This window comes from Rhamphochromis sp. 'chilingali' (genome assembly GCF_963969265.1).
Source record: "Rhamphochromis sp. 'chilingali' genome assembly, chromosome: 10".
Lineage (NCBI taxonomy): Eukaryota > Metazoa > Chordata > Actinopteri > Cichliformes > Cichlidae > Rhamphochromis > Rhamphochromis sp. 'chilingali'.
In genome coordinates this window covers 15,062,539-15,076,290 of record NC_137937.1, presented here as the reverse complement: position 1 = coordinate 15,076,290, position 13,752 = coordinate 15,062,539, and the positions used below count along the sequence as shown (strand labels likewise).

The window sequence follows — 13,752 nt, the reverse complement described above, 5'->3', positions numbered from 1 at the left end:
CACCCCACCGAGCGGTGCTGACCTCTGGTGGTACATGTACGCTATTACAGTTGAATACTTTATTGGGATTTTATTTTTTCTAACCACTAGTGGCGCTATAGAGCAACTTTGCCACACGCGCTTGTGGTCAGAGGTTTACATCCACTAACCATGGGCAGGAATATCATGATAATTTGGGGCTTTAAAGATTTCTTTAAACTGTTCTTTTTCTCAGGATGGAAGGAGTTATTTTGGATTTTTTTTCCAGTCCAAGCAGGCTCAAAAGTATGCATCCACTTTCTTAAATCCTTTAATACATGGTGTTCAAGGTTCTACAATGTCTTTTAACTTGACAAGTTCACGACCTATTAACTTTAACTGCTAGTTTCTTTTGCTAGCATATGGATGTTTGACAACACTCATTGGACCACCACTCAGAACAATGAGAAAACAAAGGAACTCAGTGAAGACCAAAAAAGGAGAATTGTAGATTTACACAAGTTGTCAAGACCTCCCTGAGCCATTTCTAAACACTGCAAATTCTAAGATCATCAGTTTAACCAGCTGTCCTTAAATAAAAGTTATTCAGATGTCTCACTACTTTTTAAGGTCTAAAAAGAGGTCAAACTATCACCCTTAGATGAGAGTAAATTGTTAGAACAACCCAGGAATCACCAAAGCTCAAGCCTGCCATGAACGGGAAACTGCTGGATGCCAACCAAGAACAAGACAATGACCCAAAACACATCAAACCTGGTTTTGGATTAGATAAAGCAGGCTAACATTAAGTTTCTTGAATGGCCTTCCCAAAGCCCGAAGCTCAGTCCTGTTGAGAATTTCTGCACTATATTTAAAACTGTCATACTGTATTTAAATTTTTTTGACCACAACTAAACAAAATAGGAAATATTAGTACAAACCTGCCATTTGTACTGCATCAGAATGATAGAATTAATACACCTTTTCTAATATTACTCTTCACGTAATAGCAAATTCCCCCAAAAACAAAAAATAAAGCCTTTGTTGTTTGTTTTTTTAAAATATATATATATATATTTATCTACAAAAATAAAGTAATTATTTTTGTAATTTCCACAAACCAACTTTTAAACAATTGAAAATACTTTGATAACAAAAACAGACCCTTTTTATTCACACATTTACATCCATGTAAAGTCTTTTCAAGTAATTTCAGATACAGAGAAGGAAAAATGGTACTGATACTTGGCACGTCATTCAAGCTTACAACCATGAATTAATAAACTCTATGAATGAGAGAAAATAAAACTTTTGTTTCCTAATTATAGATAGTGTTTTATAACCACTCTGTAAACACAAAATCTCAGCCAGCTACCTCTCTACTTGTAAGCCTTACGGGTGCAGCAGCCTTGTAGTATCTAGCCTTTTGTCAACTTCTCCGCAAGTGTCCATCGGACTTGAGGAGGATCAGTCGCCTGCTCCTCTGATGAGCATCAAGAACTGCTCTCCAGCAGAGCTTCAAAGTCCGGTGAGCAAACCATTTTGTGTTTGACGTTCCCTAATACAGTCAAGTTACCCGTTTTCCCCTCTGTATTGATAGAGACAAGTTCCTGGGAATAGAAGGGATGGAAGGAAAAGCGCGTCAGAAATGTTTTTATCGTGCAAATACAACAGATCGGAGGAGAATGTTGGAAGATGGAAATAAATACATTACTCAGAAAAAGACATAAAAAAATCCTCAAAGAAATAAATTTGTGTTGTACCTGCAGGAAAGAGCAGGATGTTCCTAGAGACACATCGAGCGTCACCTGCCCCAGTATGAGCTGCACTCGGCCAGACTTGCGTACCAGCATCTTTCCCACAACACCCTCCCGCAGATCCTTCAGATTGCAGCTGTTGTCCTCAGCTTTCTCCTCCTGTTTGGTATAAAAACACCACCTACTCAGAAGAACACGACGACATCGTGGACTTAAACTTGGACCCCAGCTGTATGCTTACCTCTGATTCTGTTTTCAGGAGCACAGACTGCCCATCCTCTGACTGCACCTCTGTTTTCACCGGCTTGTGCTCTTTTGTGGGAGGCTGGCCGGGCAGCGAGTCTGGTAGCTGAATGAAGAAAAGCTCCTCCACTTTGCTCAGACTCCATCTGTGCAGCAGGTCAGGGAGTACTTCGGGCTCGGGGAGAGGAGGAGGCCTGCAAGTTGCCTCGGGCTTCTTTATTTCAATTTCCTCTGGCTCTTGTTTCACTGAAGACAAAGTTACGATTAATTTCATGATGCTGCAAAGGAAATTAAACAAGTTCTGAGTCCAACGCAGGTACAAACATTTACCTTCAGCTGCAGGCTCCATTGGTTCACAATCCTCCTCTTTCTTCTCATTTTTAATAGAAGCGTCACTAAATTCATCCTTGAATCCCCATCCTGACACAGCGAGGGGGAGCTGGACAGGGCAGCTCCTCTTCTCACTCCGCAGGAAGGGATCATCCACAAACTAAAAGAACACAATAAGCATTGGGAAAAAGATATAATCCTTTACTTGTCTAAGCAAAAACCCCATGGAACATCTGCAGGTTGTTCAAAAACCTGCAGCGAGGATTCAGACTAAATCTTCTAAATACATTTAAACCGTTGTTGATCCAGCTGCACCGGCTCCCCGCTGAACTCGGAGCCCATTTCAAGATTGTCGTTCTGACTAGAGCTCATCATGGACTAGAACCAGGTTACATCAGTGAATGTTTTACAGCTATATGACCCAAGCAAGTCCCTTAGGTCTTATTCTAAAGGTGCTATATAAATGAAATTGTACGTATTTAGTTACGCAAACAAAGACGAGTGAAAACCAAGAGACTCACGTTGTCTCGTTCCAGCTTGCGCAGGATCTCTTTGGTCTCCTCCTCGGTCTCTCGCTTTTCCTTTTTGATATTAATGATGGGCGAGGGTCCCATGCTTGGAGCGTCTCTCTCGCTTTCATAGCCGCCTGTGTGTGTGGGTGACACAGAATTATGCTGGTGCGATAGAGACTCTGTAAGACACACACGTAAACGATGCGTGAGGAGCACCGGGTCTCCCACCTCTCTTTTTCATCATCATGTCTCCGGGCCCCTGTTCAAAAATGGAGTGCGACTGGATGAGCTCTTGATGGCCTCGGCCCCTGCCTCTCATTCTGGGACCCCGACCTCGATCCGTTTCCTTCCTCTCTCTCCTCTGCCCATCTTCAACTTTTGTTCTAGTGTGAGAAAATAACAGTCAAAGAAACAGCTGGCTTTGGATGTGTGCACTTTATTTATTTAGCGCTTCGGGAACTTACTCTTCTTTAACTTTTCGGCCAATAATGTTGGGTGTAAACGTTTTCTAAAGAGTAAAAAGAAGAACGATAAATGCAAGAGATGAGACAACAAATGTATTCATTTAAAGTATCCATTTGCGCTTTTTTTTTCTGTTGTTGTTGTTAAATGAAGCGAGTGAGTTAGTGAAACAGAGGCATGTCAGACCTTCTTCACTCCTCCTAATGTGAGGTCTCTGGATCGCATCGTGGGGAGGCGGCCAGGAGAGATGCCAGCTGACGGGCGACGGCTCATCAGGAGTCCTTTGTTACCGCTCCCTCCAGGAGTCGGCACCCGACCACCAGGGTCGCCTGAACCTGCGTCCGACATCCTGAATTGGGGCAAAGGCAGGGGATCGACCATGGGATGGATATTACAAATATTAACATTGTTTCTTATAACATTCTCATATTTATATATAACATACATTTCAACAGTCAGCATGCCGATTGCCAATGGTTACAGTCCTGGATCAGATTACCAATCACACTATGTGGACATGGCCAAATTGGCCTTGCAAGGCTACTTACTGCTACTGCCTATTGATTACTCTTAACTGTTTAGCTATATTTACTTTATGTATGAACATTTTTACATTGGTACTTATGCCTCTTAGCACATTTTAAACTCTACTTCCACAAAGACTGGAACTGGTAAGTAGAATAGGTCTTGAAAATGAGACATTTTTTTTTTTTTTTCTTTCTCCACTGAATGATTGATTTATTTTGAACATGACTAAAATAACAACAAAATACACTTTAAACAATAATGAGATAAAGAAAGGGTTGGTACAAACAGACTTAAAGGTAAACTCATTTGATCCTACCTCAATATACAATATACATGTATAATTACATACAATTATATAAGTCTACAAACAGATATCACGCATAAAAATCCTAATAATGATGAAGCTAAATGTTGGGTTGCCTGTCTGTAGAACAAATGAAATGTTTAACATTAAAAACTGTTTAACATTATCTCTCAATGAAAATGTAATTTTCTCCAACTGTAAATGATACATTGTGTCTCTTAACAAGGCAGAGTGAGTTGGGGGAGCTTTATTTTTCCAATTTAGAAGTATGTTGTAGAACGTTGGGTTACTTAACGTAATCCCTGGTTCTTTGATAACAGAGTGAGGTGTTTCACCAACACTTCCCTCCTTGCTTAGGCACGGAAAGAAATCTGCTTGGAATGAGTTAGGAGGAGCTGGTCAGCCGTGTTAGTACGAGGGGGCGGAGCCCTGAGCACGGCTCGACAGGTCTGTCATAGACAGACGTGGTGTCATTGGAGCTTCCGTAGTTGGTCACGCCGAGGCGATTCCCATAGTGAAACAAGAGGGGTGAATAGACAGAGCCTGTAATTCACTAACTCGCTTGGCTGTGGTTAGAGCCAACAGCAGAGTGGTTTTAAGAGAGAGAAACTTCAACCCCACTGCCCCAATAGGCTCAAAGGGGTGGTGGGAGAGGGCGTCTAAAACGACTGACAGATCCCATAAAGGGACCAGTGGTCTAGAAACTGGGAGCGTTCGACGCGCTCCTCTCATGAAGCGACCTACAAGGGGGTGCTGCCCAGCAGGTTTATCACCAAACCCCACGTGGCAGGCTGAAATAGCTGCTAAATAGACCTTTATAGTGGAAAAAGCTTTCCTTTTGTCCAGCAAGTCTTGAAGAAAACACAACAGCTCCACCACTGAACACTGAAAAGGGATAATCTGCTTTTCATGGCACCACTCTTCAAAAACACGCCATTTACTGCTGTAAATGGAACGGGTGGAGGAGGCTCTGGCATTCTGAATGGTTTCAATAACCTTCGGAGGCATGCCTGCTGCCTTCAAATTCCACCTTTCACGGGCCAGGCCCAGAGAGCAACCTGGTCTGGATGGGGATGGTATATCTCCCCCCGCGCCTGAGACAGAAGGTCCCTGCGGATGGGGAGTGGCCATGGCTCGTCCACCAGAAGCTGGATGATTTCTGCTATCCAGTGTTTGGATGGCCACCGTGGAGCTATTAAAATCAGAGACAGCCCCTGATCCCTCACTCTGATCAGTGTTGGGGAGATCAGGCTGAGGGGAGGGAAAGCATACAGCAGAGTTTTTGGCCAAGGATGGGCCAGCGCATCCACGCCCAGTGGCGCGTGTGCGTCTGACAGGGAGAAAAACAGGGGGCACTGTGTGTTTTCTCGCGAGGCGAAGAGATCTACGGCAGCCCGGCCGTATCTCTGCCAAATCTGCTCCACCACCTGTGGGTGAAGCCTCCATTCTCCGAACAGTGGATTTCCTCTGGACAGGAGGTCCGCCCCCCTGTTCAGAATTCCTGGCACGTGAGTTGCCCGAAGGGAGAGGAGCCGAGTGCTGCTCCACATAATTATTTCCCTGGCTAACCTGTGTAGCTGCCGGGAACGGGTGCCGCCCTGGCGGTTGATATAAGCAACTACAGTGGAGTTGTCTGTTTTCACTAAAACATGTTGACCCCGGAGATACGGCAGAAAATGCCGTAAGGCTAGGAGCACCGCGCGGAGCTCCAGCACATTTATGTGATTCAGAGTGAGTCTCTGTGACCAAACGCCATTCACTGCTCTGCCCATCATAGTTGCACCCCAACCTGACAGGGATGCATCTGTGGTCAGCGTCACCCTGGATGATACTGCCCCGAGCGGTACCCCTGCCGCGAGAGCTGTCGGGCTCCTCCAGGGCCGGAGAGCCGCAATACACGGCTGCGTTATTTTTACACCACGACTGAGATGTCGGCGAGGGCACAGCTGCAGAGAAGCGACCCACCGCTGAAAATCTCTCATCATAAGCAGCCCCAAGTGTACCACCGATATCACCGAGGCCATGAGGCCGAGGAGGCGGAGACAGAGTCGGAACCGCACGACTTTCCCCAGCTGAAAACGGGAAAGACAGTGAGTGAAGGATGCGATCCTCCGCTCTGAAAGTGCGATACGATAAGAGATGGAGTCTATTCTGAGCCCCAGATACTCTGTAAACTGTGCGGGTTCCAAGTGGCTCTTTTCCAGGTTGATAGTGAACCCAAGCTCCGTGAGGTGATTCACCACCACCTCGGAGTCTTTGATCGCCTGCTCGCGCGATCGTGAGCATATTAGATAATCGTCTATGTAAGAAAATATTCTGATGCCGCTGTTCCTTAACGGAGACAGCGCTGCCTCCACACATTTGCTGAACACCCTCGGAGCTAAGGATAGCCCGAATGGGATAGTTTGAAACTCGTACGCTACGCTCTGATAAGCGAACCTGAGATATTTCCTGTGTGGAGGATAAATGGCGATGTGAAAATATGCGTCTGATAGGTCGATTGTAACAAAACAATCGCCTGTGTGAATTGAGCGACAAAGCGTCTTGTGTGTGAGCATTCTGAACGTGTACTTTCTCAAATGCTTGTTTAACACACGCAGATCCAGAATAGGACGGAGCGACGTTCCGTCCTTTTTCGGGATGAGGAAATAGCGGGAGTAAAAGCCCTGCTGAGCTTCTTCGCTCGGAACCGCTCCGATCGCCTGTTTGTGTAACAGGGAGGATATTTCCTCCTCCAGCACATTCGCTGAATCGCGACTGGCCACAGAAGCTGACACTCCGCCGAATCTCGGTGGTTTTGCCGCAAACTGTAGTCTGTAACCATGGGAAATGGTTGACAAGACCCAGGGATGAACTGCGCATGCGCGCCACCGCTCCAGCCGCTCTGCGAGTGGGCCTCTGAAGAAGCGGTAGCGTGACGTCACCCCTGTCTCCCGGAAGGAGTTGGGGCTCTCCCCCTCGGGAAGAGCGTGAGCTGGGAACACATAATTGCAGTGATTTTCTTTTGTTTTTATTTTGAAACTGGGGGGACATTCTGCCCTTGGCAAACTGCCTGGCTGCAGAAATGCACGTTTTATTTCTTTTGTTACCCCCAAACCACAGTGAAGTGTCTGGTGACTCTGGGCAGCGCTTGGTGACACAGACAGAGTGTTTAGAAGTGTTTGGTGACACTGCGCCATTTGTCCACAAGTCTGTCCTCCCTGAACTGGAGGAGGAGACTGAGAGGGTGCTCCTGGTGAACTGGAAACTTCCGGAGACCCTGAACTTTGGAGTGATTTGGTTACCCCTTCTAACACCTTCCTTCTCTTTGGGGAAGAAAAGAGGGGTGACACAGAATGCTGCAGGTGTGCTAGGCTGACCGCTTCTTTTTTCCCTCTCCGGGGTGTGACGGCTTGTTCTTTGCAGCAACTGCTGCAAAGGAATGCTTGCCCCAAGGTCTTCGGTTCTCTACCTTGGCCTGGTGGGCACCCTGCTGGCCTCCTGCTCCTCTCTGCATTCTGACCCCACTCTGTCTCCCTCTCGCAGCTGCTGCTGTTGCTGCAAAGCCAGCTCTTGGCACCTGCTGGGGCTGAGAGTTAGGTTTTCTGGGTAAGCAGAGATTGAATGCTTCACCCTCCTGCTTTCTGCGGGTGCTTGTTTCTCTCATTCTCTCCAGGGCTGGGCCAAAGAGACCCTTGGTTGGGTCATAGGCTGCATCCATGACCTCAGCCTTCTGAGCATCACCCAGGCCTGACAGGTTTAGCCACAAGGCTCTCTCACCCGAGACTGCAAGGCCCATAACGCGACCACACCCTTGGACTGCTCCCCTGGAGGAGCGAAGAATGAGATCATTAACCACGCAGATTTCATCCCAGAGGGCTGGGTTCGGGGAACCCGAGTCAAGCTGACGGCCCATGTCTTCCAGAATTTCTGCCTGATATGCTGATAGCAGTGTGACTGCATTAAGCGAGCACACTGACTGTGCAGCATATTTGTATGTCCTTTGATAAATAGATGCCGTGAGGCGATCTATCTTGTTGGGCAAAGAAATGCTAGAAGAAGCTGAGATTGCCCTGCGGTTAGGGTGAAGGTGATACGCCACTGAAGGCTCCACTGCTGGGGGTTCAGTCAGCCCCAGTTCACCCATCCCCTGGATCTCAAGCTTAGAGCAGCCCTTGGTCGGAAGCTTGCTTTTAAAAGGGCTTGACCAATAGCGACTCATTTCTTTCATGCAGGCTGGGACTGCTGGCAGAAGCTGCTTTGATGGCGGCAAGGCTGGTGGGAGCCTCTTGCCGTCATACAAGTCACGTTCTGCCCCTTCGGCATCCTGGGCGGCTGGCCATGGGATGCCTAGCTTGGCAGCAGCCCGTTTACAGACCTCGTACAAATTGCTGTCCACCAGGGGTGCAACTTCAGCCCCACTCGGTGGCCCGGACTGCTGGGGAGGAAAGGTAGAGTCATCCTCCTGTTCCTCATCCATGTCCTCCAGGTCGAGGAGGTCGGAGTCGGCATCGCCCTCCGCGTCCTCGCCACCCGGCTCGCCCACGTTTTGATCGAGGAGGTCCTCGAACGATGGGGGCATGAGCGGGGACTCTTCTTCCATCATGTCCGCCCAGCTTGTGGAGGCTCGCGGATGACGGATATCGCTCGTAGCAGTAGCAGCCGACAGGCAGGGGTCCTGACTGTTCGTTACTGCTACTCTCAGCCTCCTTTCCAGGACTTTCTCTGGCATCAAAGCACAGTGTGGGCATCCCTGAGGGTCCGCCAGTGAAGCCTGAGCATGCTTGGCACCCATACAGACGATGCACATTGGATGAGGGTCCCTGCCCGAGATGGTGGCACCGCATGATGCGGGGCACGGGCGGGATGCAGCCTCTTTAGCCTTCGGCTCCGACCTTTTGGCGGGAGTAGGAGCCGTAGACATGGTTAGCGGAAAGGGGTGAGACTAGGCTACACCAGGCTCGTCTCGACACGTTAGCCCGTAAGTAACTAGGACTAGCAGCGGGTGTTAAATCCGATCTAGTCGCGGCGGGAGTCAGCTCGTCGTGACACGTTGGCTGCACTCCGCTAGCCAATATCGTTAGCAACTTAATGCTAACCGAACCCTACGTCGACCAACAAGCTAATGCTAGTGAGACGCTAATGTGGTTCGTGGCCTGCTAACAAGTTAATGCTAGCCGGACACTGAACGAACAGCTCGCCGTAACGCGTTAGCCCGAGTCACACAACGTCGGCTACCTCGCTAACTAAAACCAGGAACCGCTGGGACAGCTCGCCTGACGCGGTTGCTGTTCCACAGTGCAACTCTAAGTACACTTCTTTCGAAGGACTTACTCAGCACGATCCAAACTGGAACCGGAAAAACTGCGTTCGGCGACGTACTCCTACACGGGACGCCTGAGAACTGTTAAGCAGCTAATCAAGTTAGCCTGGATGCGCTGAGGGAGCTCAAAGTAGTTTCTCACGGGAAGAAAGCAAGAATGAGTTAGGAGGAGCTGGTCGGCCGTGTTAGTACGAGGGGGCGGAGCCCTGAGCACGGCTCGACAGGTCTGTCATAGACAGACGTGGTGTCATTGGAGCTTCCGTAGTTGGTCACGCCGAGGCGATTCCCATAGTGAAACACCGAGCGAAGTTAGAAAAAGAACTCAATTAAACTAGCTACTGGTTTATTTATTTATTTTTGTTTTTAAATGGTACAGCTTGTCCCATTGGTCCAATGCAGCATGAAAGCTGAAATAGAATTTTCTTATTTTTTTTAAATTAAAATCTTAATGTTAAAAAGGATTAAATGTTTATATTATATAGTATTATATGTTTAAATGTGACTTCAGATTTTAAAGGGTGAATATAGATATATACCCTGCTCTATAAGACCGCAGAACATACTGTTGACATAATTGATTCATGTAGTATGTACTTATTAATTTCGTTGTAATATACATTATCTTTTTGTTCTGAACACAGACAACAATGTAAATCTGAGCTTCTACTTTTTGTGTTTTTACTAAAGTAGCGCTTATAACACTGTGACATAAATTACTGACACGTTATTGTATCACTATAAACAGAGATCCTGCAGACACATTTTAATTCTTTGAAATGATTTTAGACTACCTCAGCAACACGTGGCCACATTCCAGTGAAATACAATGACACGGGAGACTTTGTTTTAACTTTCAGGACGAACTTTTCATATGCTGTGCTTTCTCGCCTACTTACGTTATTGTCCCTCTGACGTCCTTATGAAATATTAATCCAAAACCCCAGAGTCATTACAGACTGTTTCTACCAGTGCTGTGTGGGACACTGCATGACAGTGTTGATGATTCTGCAGCACGACGCCATGACACTTCCGCATTTGTCACCGTCCACTCAGTTCAGGTGGATCAAACCTGCGCAGAAACATACGCATGTTCACCACGGAACTCGATAGACCGGCGTACATTAATACATTTAGATCGACTTATGTATATATATGAAAAATGTTATTTTACTGACATATAAATATGCTTTGTTATAAAACACACCAAATGCGATGATCTGCAGTAGCTATTCACTGATGCTCATAATCATAAGTAAACGGAAGAGGCCGTTGTTCGCTCCTATGCGCAGCTGTGAGTAGGTCGAACACAGCTGAATCACTTTGAAATTTATTAAGATCCCTTAATAATCTCATAATATAATACTGTTCTAGATTATATAATTGAACTTCATTTTAGGCAGCAGGGTGTGAAAAGGTTCTCCTGACCTGTAATTGTGTAAATACATAATATAGAATGTATAATATAGAAGATGCAGAGAAGGATGAGAGAAAGACAGAGCAGGAAAGGACAGACTAATAATACCAAATTGTAAATTTGGTATTTGGTCCATGCAAAAGTCTTGACTCACCCCTCATTTCTTTATATTTTGTTTCCAAGAAGCCAGACTTTCTGCTAATTTTTAAGTAGTCTAGAGCAAGAGTTTCCTGGGCTTTCTGAAGGTGATTCAAAGCTCTCTTTTTTTTGGAGATCTGCTGCTTTCTGGTTCATTTTCAGTTCGGTCTGTCTGTTATTTGTAGCCAAAACACTTGAACCACTATTGTGTTTACACATAACAGACCAGTTAGCAAAGAATCGTGTTTCATTTGGCATTAAATTTTAAATTGTGTCTTTAGGTACTTTGTTACTAGTTCCTGTTTCTTTTGTTGAATCTACAAAATATGCCAAACATAACACAGTTTGATAAACATAAAATACTATTATTGGGAGTCAGCAATGTGGTTCCCAAAGAAGTATAAGGTGACAACCTGGCATATCTTAACATGGTGTGGAGTGTGTCCTTAAGAAATTTGAGGAAACTGGACAAGTGAAAGGCTGAAGAAGTAAGATAAGATAAGATAAGATAAGATAAGATAAGATAAGATAAGATAAGATAAGATAAGATAACCTTTATTAGTCCCACATGTCAGAAATTTGTTGTGTCACAGCAGAAAGTGGACAGTGCACAGTTACAGTACCAAAAAATAAGAAAAACCCTGGAATAGGATAAGATAATAAGAACAAGATACTATATACAACAGAATAAAATACTGCGAAGTCTTTGTTGTGGAGTCTGACAGCAGTGGGAAGGAAAGAGGGGTGCCGCAGCTTGCCACTGAAGGAGCTGTTCAGTGCTGTTAGAGTCTCCTGCATGGGGTGGGAGATGTTGTCCAACAGGAATGACAGCTTAGCCACCATTCTCCTGTCACTCACCACCTCCCCTGGGTCTAGAGGGCATCCTAGAACAGAGCTGGCCCTCCGATTCAGCCTGTTCAGTGGCATACTTAAAATACTATCTACTGCAGACGAGTTCAAAGAGTCGTGTCTTGAAGAAACAAGACGTTACTGAAGAAGTGTGGAATCATCTTGCCAGAGAATGGAACAAAAAGCAGCCACCATCCAAAGAACAGCTTTGGATGTCCTTCCAGAATCCTGGAGAGCTATTCCTGAAGACTAAATAAATTACAATGAAACTACCTAACAGACTGTGCTGAAGAATAAAAATGTTCATTCCAGATATTGACTTTCAAGGTTGATACAAATTATACAGCTTCTGTTTTTGCATTATACTGAATTTGGGTTCCCAAATTTAGTTTAAGATTTTGAACATCACACTATTTATATCAGTATAGCTCCCATGTGGCCACATGAGGATTAACAGTCTTTACATATAACACGTAATGTGTAATTCGAGTTTTGCAAATGTGCTGAGAATATTTCATCTATTCAGAGAAAATGCCAAGTTGCTAATAAAACTTTTTATGGAGTTTGTTCATAATTTGGTGGACACAGATTCTCCCAGTATGCGGACTGAACATCTGTGTAACACATTATTCTGGGAGCATCCGCTTATGTAAATGTAGTAATAGTATATTCCTCCTAGGGGTGCCACAGACTTTTGGTAACCTGGGTCAAACAGTGCCTGGTCCCTTTGATAAGGGAAGGACCTCTCGGCAAATACTTGAATGAGTCTAGAATAAATTTACAATATTTGTTTTAAAAACACAACTCAAATATGCCAATTTGTAACCATAACATGGGGCCAGATTCTGCTTTCTCTACACGCACACCTACTGCTCTCCTAAAAAACTGGTTATTCTCATTTCTGAAGCAGGGAAGGTTATTTGGACAGAGGCTGTCATGGCATGACTAATGATGGATGATTGCAGTTTAATTATACTCTAGGGGTATCACTTATCTGTGGCTGTCTGGAAATAAATGAAGCTTTTCAATATGCCACACAGTGTGTGGAATTAAGGCACTATATCTTTGTCATTTTTTTCGAAATAAAACACAGTGAAAGGACTTCACTAGCACTATGAATTCATCCCTTTGTTATCTCTCTTTAGCCTACACTCATGTCTATTGTTTTAGTAGCAGATTATATGCATTAATCTGGGGAGGGTCTCTTTAATCTCTGATGCAATCCTAAATTAAATTGTCCAGTGAGGTCGAACAAGCACAAAAAAAACAACAAAAACATCCCACAGAAAATGAATGCAAGTGGAAATCTGATTACTCAGGACTTAGATAGTGGCATCCCCCACCTCCGAATAGGCTAGAAGGAGATGCCCTGTGGAGTTGGTCCATATGGCATGACAGTTGGCACATGTATGTTTTTTGAGGTCTTGACAGGACTCTGTGTAATTTTATGGGCCACCACTCACAGTGTAATTTGTTTAGAATAATGTGTGGCAAGTTGAGTGCGCAAAAAGCAGTTATTCTTTCTACCTTCAGACTCCCAGAGCCCAGACTTTCTCCATATCTGAGAGGTGACATTTATGTTGGCAGTTCAGTGTTCAGATTAGAGTATATTTGGATTTTGTGCTTCGGGGCAGATTTACAAGCGAGTGATGTGATGTGCTGTGCACGGTTGGCTGGCGAGAGCTCCGATGCTGCCGAGGTACACTGAGTGTCTCGCTGCGGTCACACTGCAACTGGAAAAATCTTCTCTTTTTTTTATCCCCCCTTTCCTTCTTTCAGCTTTTAATTCATCCTTTATGGGTGCAGAGGAGTCAAGTTATCATCGTGCAGCGCCCAGAGCGAAAAATGAGATTGGGAGGGGGGGGGGGGAGAGAGGGAGGCAGGAAGTGGGAGGTGGGGGGTTAGAGTGTTTGTGTGACACAGAGAGAGAGAAACAGACGGAGAAAGAGGAAGAG

At 45.4% G+C, this 13,752-nt stretch overlaps 1 protein-coding gene across 3 annotated transcripts; it reads right to left on the bottom strand.

Annotated features, from left to right (window-relative positions):
• Positions 1-273: 273 nt before the first annotated feature.
• Positions 274-11,102, bottom strand: polr3d (polymerase (RNA) III (DNA directed) polypeptide D). Of its 3 annotated transcripts, XM_080895110.1 has the most exons (10): positions 10,965-11,090; positions 10,293-10,465; positions 3,449-3,611; positions 3,265-3,308; positions 3,029-3,183; positions 2,810-2,934; positions 2,289-2,448; positions 1,957-2,204; positions 1,722-1,874; positions 274-1,568 (listed from the first exon to the last, which is right to left on the bottom strand). In XM_080895110.1, the coding sequence occupies exons 3-10, from the start codon at positions 3,608-3,610 to the stop codon at positions 1,452-1,454; spliced, it is 1,164 nt and encodes a 387-aa protein (XP_080751236.1). In that variant the 5' UTR covers position 3,611; positions 10,293-10,465; positions 10,965-11,090; the 3' UTR covers positions 274-1,451. The 3 variants fall into 3 exon arrangements, with proteins under 3 accessions (XP_080751236.1, XP_080751234.1, XP_080751235.1); XM_080895108.1 differs by having other exon boundaries at positions 1,957-2,448; positions 10,965-11,102; XM_080895109.1 differs by lacking the exons at positions 10,293-10,465; positions 10,965-11,090 and adding an exon at positions 9,408-9,548 and having other exon boundaries at positions 1,957-2,448.
• Between the last annotated feature and the right edge of the window lie 2,650 nt (positions 11,103-13,752).